The sequence below is a fragment of the Eschrichtius robustus genome, chromosome 5 (assembly GCF_028021215.1).
Source record: "Eschrichtius robustus isolate mEscRob2 chromosome 5, mEscRob2.pri, whole genome shotgun sequence".
NCBI lineage: Eukaryota > Metazoa > Chordata > Mammalia > Artiodactyla > Eschrichtiidae > Eschrichtius > Eschrichtius robustus.
Window position 1 is genome coordinate 92776736 of NC_090828.1, and position 19871 is coordinate 92796606.

Genomic DNA, 19871 nt, shown 5'->3' on the forward strand with positions numbered 1-19871 from the left:
TTTCATATGAATTTTTATAGCAACATTCACATGAAAAACGAAAAAGCAAAGGAAGCAAAAATCTCAACATGAAAAACACAGAAACATATTCATCTTCTCAAACTTAAATTTCTTTGCCCCAGAGTAGGCACTATTATTCCTCCTCAAGTGGTGATTTGAAGAGCTTTTCAACATCTCAAAAAACATACAGGTGTAGAAGATTTAGGAAACAGGTCACTTGGCAAAAATTGCAGATGACTAAAGAGTTTCTATTTCTTGCTGCAAGAGACATAATTATTCAGTCCCTCTGCCTGGTAGATTCATAAAGGAGAGCTCACAATAGTTTTAAAAGTTTGTCCCATCTTTGATACAAACAAGTCTTTGCCAGGACACTTTATAAAATGCTCTCTTAGTCAACTCAGTTAATAAAGATGTAAATTTCAGTCTCCTATCTTGGCCGGAATAAACTTGTCCATATGTAGTTGTGATAAATCTTTCAATAATACAAATTCAATACATACACAGAAACTAAACTTTCTAAAGATATTAAGATTACATTCACATTTTTGCTAGTAACTGCAAATACATGAAATATTATTCTTTAAATCACAAAGATATTTTAGATTATTTTGCTTTGTCTGCTATCCATACCTCCTTATACATGACAGCAAATTATTGAAATTGCTGTACTAGAGTTAACCTGCAAATGCCAAGTTATTTCTGGATGAAATATTAATGATAATTAATTGCCTATCAAAATCAATCATAATTTACCTAGAATCAGATATGAAATAGATTATATTTTCACTTTATAATCTGATGAGCTAAAGTTTTATTCACACAGTTATCACTGGATCCCTAGGAAAATTGTTTTTCTGCATTTTTTCATTCTTTCAAAAACATTCCTTGTCCACTGGTTGCAGAGCAATTTCATTTCTTCTAATCCCAAACTGTATATAAAGGGCAAAATAGAACCAAATAGTCTAGTGTTTGACCACTTCTCTATGGTTCTGTGTTTATTATACATAGTTATTCTACCCAAACATCTCTTAACACACACACACACACACACACACACACACACACACAAAATGCAGAACTTTTATCTGGGCATGCGTGTTTGAGGCAGGAGGCAGATGGGCTGCAGGTTAGACATTTACAGCCAGCATCTTGTTTACACTTCCAGACAGAAATAACAACAGGAGAAGATTGGTTCAAGATGGCAGAGTAGAAGGACATGCTCTCACTCCCTCTTTCAAGAACACCAGAATCACAACTAACTGCTGAACAGTCATCGACAGGAAGACACTGGAACTCACCAAAAAAGATACCCCACATGCAAAGACAAAGGAGAAGCCACAATGAGATGGTAGGAGGGGCGCTATCACAATAAAATCAAATCCCGTAACTGCTGGGTGGGTGACTCACAAAGTGGAGAACACTTATACCACAGAAGTCCACCCACTGGAGTGAACATTCGGAGCCACATGTTAGGGTTCCCAACCTGGGGGCCGGGCAACAGGAGGAGGAATTCCTAGAGAATGAGACTTTGAAGACTAATGCGATATGACTGCAAGACTTTGGCACGACTGGGGGAAACAGAGACTCCACTCTTGGAGGGCACACACAAAGTAGTGTGTGCATCAGGACCCAGGGGAAGGAGCAGTGACCCCATAGGAGACTGAACCAGACCTACCTGCTAGTGTTGGAGGGTCTCCTGTAGAGGTGGGGGCAGCTATGGCTCACCAAGGGACAAGGACACTGGCAGCAGAAGTTCTGGGAAGTACTCCTTGGCGTGAGCCTTCCCAGAGTCCGCCATTACCCCATGAAAGAGCCCCGGTAGGCTCCAGTGTTGGAGCTCAGGCCAAACAACCAACAGGGAGGGAACCCAGCCCCACCCATCAGCAGACAAGTGGATTTAAGTTTTACTTAGCTCTGCCCACCAGAGCAACAGTCAGTTCTACCCACCAGCAGTCCCTCCCATCAGGAAACTTCCACAAGCCTCTTAGAGAGCCTCATCCACCAGAGGGCAGACAGCAGAAGCAAGAAGAAATACAATCCTGCAGCCTGTGGAACAAAAATTACATTCACAGAAAGATAGACAAGATGAAAAGGCAGAGGGCTATGTACCAGATGAAGGAACAGGATAAAACCCCAGAAAAACAACTAAATGAGGAGGAGATAGGTAACCTTCCAGAAAAAGAATTCAGAATAATGATAGTGAAGATGATCCAGGACCTCGGAAAAAGAATGGAGGCAAAGATCGAGAAGATGCAAGAAATGTTTAACAAACACCTAGAAGAATTAAAGAACAAACAAACAGAGATGAACAATAAAAAAACTGAAATAAAAAATACACTAGAAGGAATCAATAGCAGAATAACTGAGGCAGAAGAACGGATAAGTGACCTGGAAGACAGAATGGTGGAATTCACTGCCGTGGAACAGAATAAAGAAAAAAGAATGAAAAAAAATGAAGACAGCCAAAGAGACCTCTGGGACAATATTAAACACAAAAACATTCACATTATAGGGGTCCCAGAAAGAGGAGAGAGAGAGAAAGGACACAAGAAAATATTTGAAGACATTATAGTCAAAAACTTCCCTAACATGGGAAAGGAAACAGCCACCCAAGTCCAGGAAGCGCAGTGAGTCCCATACAGGATAAATGCAAGGAGAAACATGCCAAGGCACAGTGTAATCAAATTGGCAAAAATTAAAGACAAAGAAAAATTATTGAAAGCAACAAGGGAAAAATGACAAATAACATACAAGAGAACTCCCATAAGGTTAACAGCTGATTTCTCAGCAGAAACTCTACAGGCCAGAAGGGAGTGGCATGATATACTTAAAGTGATTAAAGGGAAGAACCTACAACCAAGATTACTCTGCCCAGCAAGGATCTCATTCAGATTTGATGGAGAAATCAAAAGCTTTACAGACAAGCAAAAGCTAAGAGGACCTACAAAAACAACCCAAAACAGTTAAGAAAATGGTAATAGGAACATACATATCGATAATTACCTTAAACATGAATGGATTAAATGCTCCAACCAAAAGACACAGGCTCACTGAATGGATACAAAAACAAGACCCATATATATGCTGTCTACAAGAGACCCACTTCAGACCTAGGGACACATACAGACTGAAAATGAGGGGATGGAAAAAGATATTCCATGCAAACGGAAATCAAAAGAAAGTTGGAGTAGCAATACTCATATCAGATAAAATAGACTTTAAAATAAAGAATGTTACAAGAGACAAGGAAGGACACTACATAATGATCAAGGGATCAATCCAAGAAGAAGATATAAGAAATATAAATATATATGCACTCAACATAGGAGCACCTCAATACATAAGGCAACTGTTAACAGCTCTAAAAGAGGAAATCGCCAGTAACACAATAATAGTGGGGGACTTTAACACCTCACTTACTCCAATGGACAGATCATCGAAACAGAAAATTAATAAGGAAACACAAGATTTAAATGACACAATAGACCAGATAGATTTAATTGATATTTATAGGACATTCCATCCAAAAACAGCAGATTACACTTTCTTCTCAAGTGTGCAGGGAACATTCTCCAGGATAGATCACATCTTGGGTCACAAATCAAGCCTCAGTAAATTTAAGAAAATTGAAATCATATCAAGCATCTTTTCTGACCACAACGCTATGAGATTAGAAATGAATTACAGGGAGAAAAATGTAAAAACCACAAACACATGGAGGCTAAACGATACGTTACTAAATAACCAAGAGATCACTGAAGAAATCAAAAAGGAAGTCAAAAAATACCTAGAGAAAAACGACAATGAAAACACGATGATCTGAAACCTAAGGGATGCAGCAAAAGCAGTTCTAAGAGGGAAGTTTATAGCTATACAAGCCTACCTAAAGAAACAAGAAATATCTAAAATAAACAATCTAACCTTACACCTAAAGAAACTAGAGAAAGAAGACCAAACAAAACCCAATGTTAGCAGAAGGAAAGAAATCATAAAGATCAGAGCAGAAATAAATGAAATAGAAACACAGAAAACAATAGTAAAGATCAATAAAACTAAAAGCTGGTTCTTTGAGAAGATAAACAAAATTGATAAACCATTAGCCAGACTCATCAAGAAAAACAGGGACAGGACTCAAATCAGTAAAATTAGAAATGAAAAAGGAGAAGTTACAGCAGACACCACAGAAATACAAAGCATCCTAAGAGACTACTACAAGCAACTCTAAGCCAATAAAATGGACAATCTGGAAGAAATGGACAAATTCTTAGAAAGGGATAACTTTCCAAGACTGAACCAGGAAGAAATAGAAAATATGAACAGACCAATCATAAGTAATGAAATTGAAACTGTGATTAAAAATCTTCCAACAAACAAAAGTCCAGGACCAGAGGCTTCACAGGTGAATTCTATCCAACATTTAGAGAAGAGCTAACACCCATCCTTCTCAAACTCTTCCAAAAATTGCAGAGGAAGGAACACTCCCAAACTCATTCTATGAGGCCACCATCACCCTGATACCAAAACCAGACAAAGATACTAGAAAAAAAGAAAATTAAAGACCAATATCACTGATGAATATAGATGCAAAAATCCTCAACAAAATACTAGCAAACAGAATCCAATAACACATTAAAAGCATCAGACACCATGATCAACTGGGATATATCCCACAGATGCAAGGATTCTTCAATATATGCAAATCAATCAATGTGATACACCATATTAACAAATTGAAGAATAAAAACCATATGATCATCTCAATAAATGCAGAAAAAGCTTTTGACAAAATTCAACACATTTTTATGATAAAAACTCTCCAGAAAGTGGGCATAGAGGGAACCTACCTCAACATAATAAAGACCATATATGACAAACCCACAGCAAACATCATTCTCAATGGTGAAAACTGAAAGCATTTCCTCTAAGATCAGGAACAAGACAAGGATGTCCACTCTCACCACTATTATTCAACATAGTTTTGGGAGTCCTAGCCACAGCAATCAGAAGAAAAAGAAATAAAAGGAATACCAATTGGAAAAGGAGAAGTAAAATTGTCACTGTTTGCAGATGACATGATACTATACATAGAGAATCCTAAAGATGCTACCAGAAAAGTACTAGAGCTAATCAATGAATTTGGTAATGTAGCAGGATACAAAATTAATGTACAGAAATGTCTTGCATTCCTATACACTAATGATGAAAAATCTGAAAGAGAAATTAAGGAAACACTCCCATTTACCACTGCAACAAAAAGAATAAAATACCTAGGAATAAACCTACCTAGGGAGACAAAAGACCCATATGCAGAAAACTGTAAGACACTGATGAAAGAAATTAAAGATGATACCAACAGATGGAGAGATATGCCATGTTCTTGGATTGGAAGAATCAATATTGTGAAAATGACTACATTACCCAAAGCAATCTACAGACTGAATGCAATCCCTATCAAATTACCAATGGCATTTTTTACAGAACTAGAACAAAAAACCTTAAAATTTGTATGGAGACACAAAAGACCCCGAATAGCCAAAGCAGTCTGGAGGGAAGAAAACGGAGCTGGAGGAATCAGACTCCCTGACTTCAGACTATACTACAAAGCTACAGTAATCAAGACAATATGGTACTGGCACAAAAACAGAAATATAGATCAATGGAACAGGGTAGAAAGATAAACCCACGCACCTATGGTCAACTAATCTATGACAAAGGAGGCAAGGATACACAATGGAGAAAAGACAGTCTCTTCAATAAGTGGTGCTGGGAAAACTGGACAGCTACATGTAAAAGAATGAAATTAGAACACTCCCTAACACCATACACAAAAATAAACTGAAAATGGATTAGAGACCTAAATATAAGACTGGACACTATAAAACTCTTAGAGGAAAACATAGGAAGAACACTTTTTGACATAAATCACAGCAAGATCTTTTTTGATCCACCTCCTAGAGTAATGGAAATAAAAACAAAAATAAACAAGTGGGACCTAATGAAACTTAAAAGCTTTTGCTCAGCAAAGGAAACCATAAACAAGACAAAAAGACAACCCTCAGAATGGGAGAAAATATTTGCAAATGAATCATCGGACAAAGGATTAATCTCCAAAATATATAAACAGCTCATTCAGCTCAATATTAAAAAAACAAACAACCCAATCCAAAAATGGGCAGAAGACCTAAATAGACATTTCTCCAAAGAGGACATACACATGGCCAAGAAGCACATGAAAAGCTGCTCAACATCACTAAGTATTAGAAAAATGCAAATCAAAACTACAATGAGGTATCACCTCACACCAGTTAGAATGGGCATCATCAGAAAATCTACCACCAACAAATGCTGGAGAGGGTGTGGAGAAAAGGGAACCCTCTTGCACTGTTGGTGGGAATGTAAATTGATACAGCCACTATGGAGAACAGTATGGAGGTTCCTTAAAGAACTAAAAATAGAATTACCATATGACTGAGCAATCCCACTACTGGGCATATACCCAGAGAAAACCATAATTCAAAAAGACACATGCACCCCAATGTTCACTGCAACACTATTTACAATAGCCAGGTCATGGAAACAACCTAAATGCCCATTGACAGATGAATGGATAAAGAAGAAGTGGTACATATATACAATGGAATATTACTCAGCCATAAAAAGGAATGAAATTGGGTCATTTGTAGAGACGTGGATGCATCTAGAGACTGTCATACAGAGTGAAGTAAGTCAGAAAGAGAAAAAACAAGTATCGTATATTAACGCATATACGTGGAACCTGGAAAATGGTACAGATGAAGCAGTTTGCAGGGTAGAAACTGAGATACAGATGTAGAGAACAAACGTATGGACACTAAGGGGTGAAAGCCGTGGGGGGTGGGGGTTGTGGTGTGATGAATTGCGAGATTGGGATTGACATATATACACTGATGTGTATAAAAATGGATGACTAATAAGAAAAAAAATTAAAAAAAAAAAAAACAACAGGAACACTGTAAATAGCTGGATTTTGCCTCTGGTGAACACTTCAAGGTAACAGTAATGGCAGGGGCGGAGAGGAGCTGAGTCCTGCCCAGATAAAAGATAAAGAGACCACATATTTCTCATTCTTAAGGTCAAGGAGACCTCCCCAACTACACATGTGCAGAAAGGCTCTTGGGGGTCCAAAAGGGGAGGGCACCACCCCATAATAGGTAATGCCAACCCTCCCATAGGCCTGTGGGCTAGACTCTATCTTGGAAAAAAGCTGTGCACACATGTTGGGGAGGATCCTAGGGCAGGTCAGGTGTGGAAAAAGAAACAAGATAATTGGCCAAAGGTAAACAAAGACCTGTAAGAGGCGCCCTATATAAATGACTTAACTGCCTCTTTACTGCGCTCCTCCTCATTAGGGGGGATGCCCACACCCTTTTCTCTCCGGGTGTGTATCTCTGCCTTGCTTTTATCTTAAATAAACTGTTTCTCTGCGTGCTCTCCCACTTCTTGTTCTGTGTTTCTAATAATAAACTTTGTTCCTGTTTTTACAGTTTTTGCCTCCTTGAGAAATACATTTTTCAGTGGGGGCAAAAGCCAGGGGAACTTTGCTTCTAGCCTCTAGCCTCTGGTGGTCTAGTGACTAGGATTCCTGGTTTTCATCCAGACTACCCAGGTCCAATCCTGGGCAGAGAACTAAGATCTTGATTCAAGCCATCACTTGAATCTGAGATCATGTTGACTCTTGTCATATCTAAACTCATCTTTTCATTCATTCAGCCAACATATACTCAGAGCCTGTGATGGGCCATACCCTGTGTTAGGCACTGGGGATGGAGAAATGAACCCGATTCAGTACACCTGAACTGAAATGAGCCTGATTCAATAAACAATCAGGTTAGTAAGAGAAATAGAAATATACATGGGGATTTAAAAAAATAAAACTAAATAGATTGATAAAGAAAAGAATAGGACTCATGGGAATCCTCAAGGATGATCCCCTCACGCACCCTGGGATAGGAAGTAGGAAAAATGCTTCCTGGACTAGGCATCACTTGGTCTCATCCCAAAGGAGGAGGAATCTCACGAAAGGAGGATAAAGAGCATGCCAGCCAGACTACATAGTCATGGAATTCTTTTGATGTCCTGTCAAGGAGCTGGTATGTGAAGAAGAGACCGGGAGAAACTGCCAGCAGAGCACTGGCATGGCCACATTTGCCTTTTCGTGTGATGGCTGATGGCTCTTGGCATAATAAATATCAGGGGCTACCACTGGGTGTAGTAGATTGCAAGAGAAAAGGAAAAGTTTGAGAAATGCTTAGGAGGCACAATTATTAAGACCTGATGGTACAGTCATGTATTCAAAAATACATTTTAAATAGCTACTAACTTTCAGGTACCATTCTAGGTGCCATGGATACAGTTGGAAAAAAAACCCCTAAAAAGCAGTTCTTTCTTTCTTGGAATTTTACTATCCAATCATAGCAGAGAGACAGTTAAGTATTTTTAAAATGTAAATGCATAATATTTTAGTTGGTGATTAAGTACTATGAAGAAAGATGAAAACTGGTAAGGGGAGTAGGAGGTGATAAGGTAGATTGCTTTATTAGAGGAGTTAGGCAAAGACTTGTTATGAGCAGAGACTGCAGTGAAGGGAGGGAAGAAGGCAGGGAAAGGGAGCGAGAAGAATGAAGTGTGCTGAGGTGTGGGGTGCTTTTATGTCCTATTCTTTGCCCAAAAAAATCACTGGGATAAGAGACATAGTTGGAAATAATTCACCTCAAGTATCTTTATTTTGGCACATGCTATTCTGTTGACTGAATTAGGTAATCAGAGTCAACATCTGCCCTGTTGTCACACACAGTTGGGAACTACATGCAACACTTTAACATTAGGCAGTGATGGAACGCAGTAGGAGCAAACAATTGCTGAGATGATATAGATACAAATTCCACTCTGAAGTTTTTTTGTTTGTTTGTTTGTTTTTTTAATGAAGCATAATTTTACTACTGGTCTCCTCAGTGATATTCCTAAAGACAAAGAGATCTGGCTAGTACTATCTGTGGTTTGAATCTTCCATGAAATCCATCAGCATAGATAATTCAGAATTTAGTGAACTGTGTTGCCCACAGCTATATGTACCAGCAGGGGCCACCTAGGACACCTCAGCATGAGGAATAATTATCCTTATGAGGAAATTTCTCTGATATTATGTTGGGGAATCCCATGTGTGTCTTCCAAATGCAGATGGAAGACAAACCTATGTTGGAGCTTAAAAGGGCAAAGCATTTACTGTTCTTATTAGGAAAGCCAGATTGAGGTCACTGCTCTCTGCTTCAGTTTGTCTGGGATGAAAACAGAATTCTTAATAGTGAGTTAATACTCATGGATATTAAAAAAAATGTCTATTAGTGACCATTAAACATTTTCTTTTCCCTTGATAGATGGATATGTCTCTTATCCTTAGAAGTGACCCATTGGGAGTATTTTCATTTACTGTTTTTAAAAATCTTTTGAAAAATGTAATGTAAAAATATCTTAACACAAATATCATAAAAGTTGCAAGTCTCTGGTAAATCTTGATCAATGCACTGTTTTCATTCAGTGAAAATCTTTTAGATTCTCTAACAGCTTTTGCTATTGCTCTGTAAATTGGTTCCATTTTCAATGCCTCCTCTTCCTTGAGGATATGTTCTTTTCTAACCTGAAATGATTATTTCTAAATTAAACACCACATACACACATATAAACCCTTGAAAAATTAGAGATGAATGATAGATAATATATTTTTTAAAAGATGACTGGCATTTGGAATAATCTTAATTCTATCTTTGAATTTTATCTTAACACTATATTTGCTCTATTACTGCCATCCTAAGTCTTACCTAAAATCATGTCTTACATTGACTATTGCAATAGTCTCCCAATGGCATCCTTGCTTCATTGAAGCCAATCTATACACACTAGTCAAAAGTAATTTTTTTAAACATCTAACTTGGATCACATCATCTACCACTCTTCCCACCTGATGACTTCACTTGAATTATATCCAGACTCCTTGCTTTATCCCACAAGATTCTGCCTACTTCTTCCACAGCATTTCAAAACAACTCTCCTCATTCCTGAGGGCTTCCTTTGTGTTTTTCTGCCGGTACTTCTTTTCTGCCTTATATCCTCTGGACATGCTTATCCCACTAACTGAAATTAACTTGTATGTACTTTTCACATGGTTGTCATCTCACTCTTCACATCTCAAATGTATGTCACTTTAGTGAGGACTTCCCTAAAGTCTCAAGATTTGCTGTTCAGTATCATAAGGGCTAATCAAGACTTGAAATTCCTTTTATTAATTTGTTTTTTTTCCCTATCTTCCACTAGACAATAAGCTGCACAAGTCCCTGATTTCCCCACAGTTGTATACCCAAATCATAGAAGAAGAGTCGGTACACAGCAGGTGATCAGTATACAGGTTTTGATCAAATGACTAATAAACCAATATGTAGGTGACATCAGCATCATGGTGGTGTCTCTCTTCTCTCTTCTCTTCTCTTTCCTCTTTGTAACAACTAATTAGACATCTATTACCAAACAAAAGTGCTTCTGCGTATTTCACAAAGGGATGTGGAGGTTTCTAGTCCACTTGTGCATCCAAAAATAAACAAGGGGGATCTCAGTGAGGGTTGCTGATACAAGGGAGTTGGCAAACTGGCCCCAGTCCCACTCACTGAGATTAGAAAAGAACGAACCTGGAGAGTGCAAAACTGGGCAGATAACCATGGAGAAGAGAATGATTGGAAGTCCAGCCTGCCTAAAGGGAGATTCCAGAATGCCACTGGAGTGAGAAAGAGAAGAGTTTGGAAGCAGAGGAGAGGTAGAAAATTTCCAAGGTGGCCTCCCCTCCCCACGGATGAACAACAAAGGGCTGGGCTTTTGGAAGCAGCATTGGCTACCTCTCTGGCAGAAGAGGTAGACAGTGGTGACCTCTTTCATAGAGGAGGTGATAACCACAAAGCAAAAATCTAGAGTAGACTCACAAAACATAAAAAGGGGGAGACAGAGCATACCACTATGGAAAACCACTGCTTTACAAAGATAGGGAGAAACAGGGGGAAGAAATAATGAACATACAAAACTACCAGAATGCAGACAATAAGATGGCAGTAGTAAGCCCTTACATATCAATAATCACTCAAAACGTAAATGGACTGAAGTCACCAATCAAAAGGCAAAGGGTGGCTGGGCAGATAAAAAACAACAGCAATGAAAACAAACATACAGAAAACAAACACACAAAACACAAAAAAACCAAAACAGAAAAACAAGATCCAAGTATATGCTGCCTACAAGAAACTTCTTTCAGTTCTAAAAACACACAGAGGCTCAAAGTGAAGAGACAGCAGATATTCCATGCAAGTGGAAACCAGAAGAAAGTGGGCATAGCCATACTTATCAAACAAAATAGACTTCAAGCCAAAAACTGTAACAAGACACAAAGAAGGTCATTTTATAATGATAAAGGGATCAATATACATAGAAGATATAACAATCATGAATATATACACACCCAACATTGGAGCACCTAAATATATTAAGCAAATACTAACAGATATGAAGGGAGAAATATACAACAATACAGTAATAGTAGGAGACTTCAATACCTCAGTGTCAGCAGTGGATAGATCATCCAGACAGAATATCAACACGGAAATGTGGGAATTGAACCATACTTTAGACCAAATGGACTTAACAGACATATATAGAACATTCCAACCAACAGCAGCAGAATGTACATTCTTCTCACGTGCATACAGGATATTAGATCATGATAGGACCAAGATAAATCTTAGCTAATTTGAGGAGACTGAAATACTATCTTTTCTGACCACAGTGGTAATAAAACTAGAAATCAACAAGAAGAAAGCTGGAAAATCTACAAATATGTGGAAACTAAACAATACACTTCTGAAAACCAATGGATCAAAGAATCAAAAAGGAAAAAAAAATATCTCGAAGCAAATGAAAATGGAGAGAAAACATATCAAATCCTAGGGGATGCTGCAAAAAAAGCAGTTCTGAGAGGAAAGTTTATAGTGATAAATGGATGTATTAAGAAATTAGAAAGATCTCAAGTAAATAACTTTACACCTCCAGTACCCAGAAGGACAAATTAAGCCCAAAGTTAGCAGAAGAAAGGAAATACAGATTGGAGAGAAAACAAATGAAATAGAGACCAGAAAAACAATAGAAAGAATCAATGAAATTAAGAGCTGGATTTTCAAAAAGATAAAGTTGACAAACCTTTAGCTAGACTAAGAAAACAACAGAAGACTCAAAATTAGAAATAAAAGAGAAGACACTACAACTGATACTACAGAAATAAGAGAGTACTATGACCAGCTACATGCCAACAAATTAGATAACCTAGAAGAAATAGATAAATTTCTAGAAACATATAACCAACCAAGACTGAATCTGGAAGAATAGAAAATCTGAACAGACCGATAATGAGGAAGGAGACTGAAACAGTAACCAAAAATCTCCCAATACAGAAAACCACAGGACTAGACGGTTTCACATGTGAATTCTACCAAACATTTAAAGAATAATTAATGCCAATCCTTCCCAAACTCTTCTAAAAAATTGAAGAGGAGGGAACACTTCCTAACTCATTCTACAAGGCCAGTATTACCCTAATACCAAAGCCAGATATAGCCACTATAAGAAAACTACAGACCAATATTACTAATGAATATAGATGCAAAATTTTTCAACAAAATATTAGCAAACTGAATTAAGCACACTAAAAGGATTATACACCATAAGCCTGGGATGCAAAGATGGTTCAAACTGATAAACGTATTACATCACATTAATAGAATGAAAGAAAATAATCACATGATCATCACAATAGATACAGAAAAGGATTTGACAAAATACGACATCCTTCCATGATAAAAACCTCAAAAGAGGTACTTCCCTGGTGATGCAGTGGTTAAAAATCCGCCTGCCAGTGCAGGGGACACAGGTTCAAGCCCTGGTCCGGGAAGATCCCTCCCACATGCCGCAGAGCAGCTAAGCCCGTGCGCCACAACTACTGAGTCTGCACTCTAGAGCCCACGAGCCACAACTACTGAGCCCGTGTGCCAAGAGCTCGTGCTCCGCAACGAGAAGCCACTGCAATGAGAAGCCCGCGCACCGCAACGAAAAGTAGCCCCCGCTTGCCACAACCAGAGAAAGCCCGCGTGCAGCAGCGAAGACCCAACACAACCAAAAATAAACAAATAAATAAATAAATTTATTTTAAAAAGAAACTCAAAAGACTGTGTATAGAAGGAACATACCTCAACATAACAAAAGCCATCTATGACAAACCCAGAGCTAACGTTATACTCAGTAAAAAAAATTGAAAGCTTTTCCTCTAAGATTAGGAACAAGACATGGTTGCCTACTCTTACCATTCTTATTCAATATAGTATCAGAAGTCTAGCTAGAGCAATTAGGCAAGACAAAGAAATAAAAGATACCCAAATCAGAATGGAAGAAGTACAGCTGTCGCTATGTGAAGATGATATTATTTTGTATATAGATAACTGCAAAGATTCAACTAAAAACTGTTGGAACTAATCAACGATTTCAGTAAAGTTGGAGAATATAAAAATCAAAATAAAGAAATCAGTGTTGTTTCTATTCGCTAATAATGAAACATCTGAAAAATAAAGAAAATTATCCCATTCACAATAGCATCAAAAACAATAAAATACCTAGGAATAAATGTAACTGAGGAAGTGAAAGATCTGTACAATGAAAATTATGACTTCACTGAAAGAAATTGAAGAAGGCATAAGAAATGGAAAGACATCCTTTACTCATGGATAAGAATATTGTTAAAATGTCCATACTACCCAAAACCATATATAGATTCAACACAATCTCTATCAAAATTCCAGTGGCATTCTTCACAGAAATAGAAAAAAAAAAAAATCCTAAAATTTTTAAGGAACCACAAAGAACCCAAAATAGCCAAATAAATCCTGAGAAAGAACAAAACTGGAGGTATCACACTTCCTGATTTTAAACTATACTACAAAGCTACAGTAATTAAAACAATATGATACAAGCATAAAAATAGACACAGACAAATGGAATAGATTAGAGAGCCCAGAAGTAAACCCCCACATATTCAGTTAACTAATATTTGGTAAGGGAGCCAGGACCACCTGATGGAGAAGTGATCGTCTCTTCAAAAAATGGTGCTGGGCACATAGCACAGGGAGATCAGCTCGGTGCTTTGTGACCACCTAGAGGTGTGGGATAGGGAGGGTGGGAGGGAGGGAGATGCAAGAGGGAAGAGATATGGGGACATATGTATATGTATAACTGATTCACTTTGTTATAAAGCAGAAACTGACACACCATTGTAAAGCAATTATAATCTAATAAAGATGTTAAAAAAAATGGTGCTGGGAAATCTGGATAAACACATGTAGAACAATGAAATTGGACCCTTATCTTACACAACTCACAAATATTAACTTGAAATGGATAAAACACTTAAACATAAGACCTGATACCATAAAACTCCTAGAAGAAAATGTAGAAAAGAAGCTCCTCAATAGTGGTCTTGACAATGATTTTCTGGATATGACACCAAAAGCATAAACAATAAAAGTAAAAGTCAACAAATAGAATCACAACAAACTTAGAAGATTTTGCACAGAAACAGAAACAACTAACATAATGAAAAGGCAACCTACGGAATGGGAGGAAATTTGCAAACCATATATTGGATAAGGGGTTAATATCCAAAAATATATAAAGACTCTTACACAACTTAATAACAAAAAACAAACAACCCAGTTAAACACTAGGCAGAGAACCTAAATAGACCGTTTCCAAAGAAAACAACCAAATGGCCAAGAGGTACATGAAAAGATGCTCAACATCACTAATCATCAGGGAAATGCAAATCAAAACCCTATGTGCTATCTCTTGACGCCTTTTAGAATAGCAACAAGAAGACAAGAGATAATAAGTGTTAATGAGGATGTAGAGAAAGGGAATACTTGCACACTGTTGGTGAAAATGTAAATAGGTGCAGCTACTATGTAAAACAATATAGAGGTTCCTTAAAAAATTAATAGAACTACCATACGATCCAACAATTTCACTTCTGGGTATATACCCACAGGAAATAAAAACAGGATATCAAAGAGATGTATGCACTCCCACGTATATTACAGCACTATCCACAACAGCCGAGATTTAGAAACAATCTATGCACCCATAAACAGATGAATGGATTAAGAATTTGTAGTGTATATACATAATAGACTATTATTCAGCCATGAGAAAAACATCCTCCATTTGTGACAATCTGAATGGACCTTGAGGATATTATACTAAGTGAGATGAGTCAGACAGAGAAAGAAAAATACCGTGTTATATCCCTTATACATGGAATCTAAAAAAGCCAAACTCATAAAAGCAGAGTAAAATGGTGGTTTCCAGGGGATGGGAACAGAGGGATAGACAGAGATAGAATAGTTTGTTTAATGGTACAAACTTGGAATGAGTAGTAGATAAGTCCTAGAGATCTAATGCACAATGCAGTGAATACAGACAACAATACTGTATTATAATCAAACCTGCTGAAACTAGATTATTCCAATCACTAAAAAGAAATGATAACTATATAAAGTTATAGGTATTAATTATCACTACAATTACAATCATATTACAACCTATAACTGTCTTGAACTAATATGTTATAGCATTGCATAAATTCAAGGTGTATATGTCAAATATATTTCAAGAAAAAAATTTAAAAATAAACCATTATGTATATTAAAGATGAAAAACAAAGACCAGAGCAAACCAACTTTGGCCTCTGTAAAATGGGTCCATTACTTGCTTGTGATGTGTTTAATGTTTCTGAAAGTAAAATCACTGAATGCAATTCTGTAGACTAACCTAGGAAGCAGAGCAATGATGACACAAATTAGAAATCGTTAAACCTTAAATTGCATTCCTATAATGATCCAGGTATATCCTAACTAAAACGAGCTGATACATTGGAAATAAAGAATAAGGATGAACTATGATTTACTTGTGTGTTAAAAGTGAATTCAATTTGCTATGTCTGGTATTATTAGGAAGCTTATTAGAATATAAGACCTTGATGACAGAGACAAAAATCTATCATTTTTTTTTTAGAGTTTGCCATTCCAACATAAATTCTCTCTATCCATACCTTCTGTAAAATCCCTAACTTCAGTTTCTTAAGGTAATTAAAAACCAAAAAATAGAGCAGGAAATTCATAAGCTCCATTGTAATCATTAGTCTCAGCCTCTTCCATCAATGTTTACCCCAGCTGTATTTGATCATCATTCCTTTCTCTGTTCCCCATATCTTTTAAATTATCCCAACGTTCAAAAATAAATAAATAAAAAAGACAGTCTTCTCCTTGATTAACAACTCAAAAATTCTGCCAGATTGCCTAATTCCTTTTCTACAGTTTTAGTCTATAAATTTGGGTATACTTACACATTGTACCATAAAACATTTATGTTTATCAACTTTTTCATTGACTTCCAATTAACGTTTTCATTGGTATTTTGTCAACGTCCTTATAAGAAATTCAAGGACTGATGCCTTCTATATATATGATCAGAGTACCAATAAACACTGTAAAATATATTCATTTGCATTGGGCTTTGGCTTTCTTAGAGGAAGAGCAACTGAGCTCACCATCAGGAAACAAGTGGCCAGAGGTGAAGTATAGAGTGAGGTGAGTCAAAGATCCCAAACGATCACATTCCAGATAATCAGTGTGATATGGATATGTGTATTTCATATGTCCATATTTTATGAGAGGTGGTGTGTTTTTGACAAAGAAGAACTGAAGTAATTACTAAGGAACTAGGCTACCAATTCTAGACCTGGGATGCCCCTCCTAGGCTGTATGTCAATGTTCTCATCTGTTACTCCTCGCCCATCTCCTTACCAGAGCTGTTGCAGTGGGTGGGGTCAACAGGTCTTCCATTTTTATCAGAGCAGGCTATTGCTCGAAAACGCATGCCTTCTCCACATTCTTTGCTGTCTCCTTGTACCCGCAATCCTCTCTGAGGCTCCCTTCTGCCTTCAGGAAGAATGCAATCTGACCAATTTCCGTAAGGATGAGATGTAAACACATCACAAGGACATGGTTCTGTTTCCACTAGAGGGTACAGGTCAGCATCCTGGCATTTCTCCTTCTTCCTGCTTTTCCCTGTTCCAATGAGAGACATTGATGTATTAATTTCACATCTGCTGTTTTGTTATAAGTTGCTCACATTTTATTTAAAAGCTCTTAGACTATTAAGTCTTAAATAAAATAAAGCCTTTCTTTTTTACACTCTTTTTTTTTTTTTTTAAACACAGAAGGAAATCCTAGGACAATGAAAGCAATTCCCACAGCAACTGTGAAATTTAAGTTAATTTGAAAAAAAGAGGTCTCATGTTGGAGAGAGGCAAAAAATACTTAGAAGATGTTTGCTACAGTGGCTCAACAGATAGAAAAGTCCTTGACGTATTCAATATTGGTTTCCCTATAATTTGTTGATAAAAAACAGAGAGATTACCTTGTCTCCATTTTCCATGAAACTAATGGTTACCAGGGAAATGAACAAAATGGTGTAAGTATTAAGTCCTTCCCTTTTTTTCAAGTAACTGTTTAAAAGCAGTTTATTTATTCAAGGAACAAAATGATATCCTCCCAGACAATGGCCCTGGAGTGAGCCTGGGTGTCACTTGGTGTATGGTGGACAAACTGGAACTTATTTTGGTTCCTCTTATCAGGCAGCTCACAAATGCCGACAGAAATAATAGATTGAAATAAATGCTCAATTCATTTCGGAAAATTTAATCTGAGAAAAAGGTATGACTTGCACTTTGAGAGACCTTTTTAGGTTATGTATTTTAGAATATGACCTTACCTTACCAGTTGACTTTGATGGACCTTTTAGGTGTAATCCCAACTTTGAGTAATGACAAGGCAGAGTCATTTTTCAAAGCTATGAGTACTTGATCATCATGTTTAATGGATTCCAATATGGCCTATAACTTGACTCAGCTTTGCTACCAACACACTTCCTCTAGATTTTTAAAAGTTTTCCTAGATCTAATAATTCCACTTTGTTTCCTTATTAATGGGTCATTAGTGAGAGTCTTGGCTGGTTATATAAAAAAAAGAAAAAAATAGGCAGCTTTATTAGTTTATCTCCAGTCTTTATGGCTGTTTTGGAAATGCTTGCAATAAGCTGATGCACAGACTACTTTCTTATTGTCAGTTAGTTTACTTTACACACAGCAATTCTACAGTTGTCACCTGGACGATTGGCTTTATGCCTTCTGTGATGCTTATGGCCACAATAAATAAGGATTCCTGTCGGACCTGAAATGATCTTGTAGAAGCTTCGGCCACACCACTGTCCCTCTGGGAGGAAGTATTCACTTGCCTCTACCATTAGGGGCACTTCCTGATAATAAATTTGAGGAGCAGAGCATCTATCACCACTGTGAGAATTTACTGCATGAGAGATACATCAATGGGTGAGGAGGATTGGCGCCTTCTTATCAGCATTTAACATGTAACCCAAGTCTCTGGTGCTTTTCAAATGTCCACAAAGTACCGTTGTCTCCATCTCGTATATTTCCATTCTATTCTCAACACACTTAACCCTAGATTTTGAGTCTACCTATTCCTTAAAAGTACTTACTCTTGCCAAAGTAATAAAGTCATGAACTATCTTTTACGTCTTATCTTTCAGACCCGATCATTCAACAACAGTTCTGAGTGTTGACTATGCCATCATTCTTGAAATATCTTTTCCAAGTTTCATCACACCTTACCTTTATGTCCCTCACCCCTACTCCACACCCTCACCATCTCTCTGGGTACACCTTTTTGTTTGTTTGTTGAATTCTTCTCCCTCTGTACCTCTCTTAACTGATAGGTTTCCTCAGGGCACTGCCCTAGATTCTCTTTTCTGATCCTACGCCTTCACCACCCAGAGTTTAAATAATCATCTATAACCTTTAAATCCCTAATTATTATCTTCAGCCCAGATTTCTTATTCAAGCTTCTGAGCCACAGACTGGAAATCTACACCTAAAGAACCAGTCAAACTCAACCTGGCAAAACCTACATTCACCTTCTGACCATCACAACCGTTCTTTCTCCCGCATTTCCCAGTTCTACCAATATGACCGAGTCAAAACCTGGAGTGTCACATTTGAATCATTCTGTTGTGCTACCTGTATCTGTTTAACGACAAAGGTCTATCATTTCAAATACCTAAATATCTCTGAATCAGTCTGCTGTATCCATTCTGACTGATACCACCCATATTTAGCCCTCCTCCAAATCCCCAGCTTAAATCACTATAATGGCACCTTCCAAGATCTTATTGCCACCATAACTCACTTCCTTCAATCTATTCCCTGCACTGCAGCCAGGACCAACTTACAAACCTGGAAATCTGATCACATTACTCGTCTATTTAACACTCTCCAGTGACTTACCACAGCTCATGGAATGAAGTCTAGACTCCTCACCTTCGTCATCAAGGTTCCATAGGATCTGGGTCTATTAGTGTTTGCCTCCGACTGTGTTGCACCACTCTGCCTCTGGCATGTTATAAGCAATACTGAGCGTTTTTTAGTTCCTAGAAGCTACTCATTTAACTGCTGGCCTTTGCATGTTCTACTCCAGAAACTGTCACCAGTTCTACCTTCCTGCCATTTCCTAGCTAATGACTATTTGTCCTTTAGGTCCACACTGATAGATCACTCCCTCCAGAAAGTCATCCTTGAATACACTCTTCATCTCAGTTCTAGAAGAGGTGTTCTCATGTACTTGGGT

At 37.5% G+C, this 19871-nt stretch overlaps 1 protein-coding gene across 1 annotated transcript in view; it reads right to left on the reverse strand.

Annotated features, from left to right (window-relative positions):
* THSD7B (thrombospondin type 1 domain containing 7B) overlaps positions 1–19871 on the reverse strand; it is a 786243-nt gene that overhangs the window by 236220 nt on the left and 530152 nt on the right. Inside the window, exon 13 of the mRNA XM_068543998.1 lies at positions 16974–17237. Coding sequence (XP_068400099.1) covers positions 16974–17237 — 264 coding nt within the window. The remainder of the gene's footprint in view (positions 1–16973; positions 17238–19871) is intronic.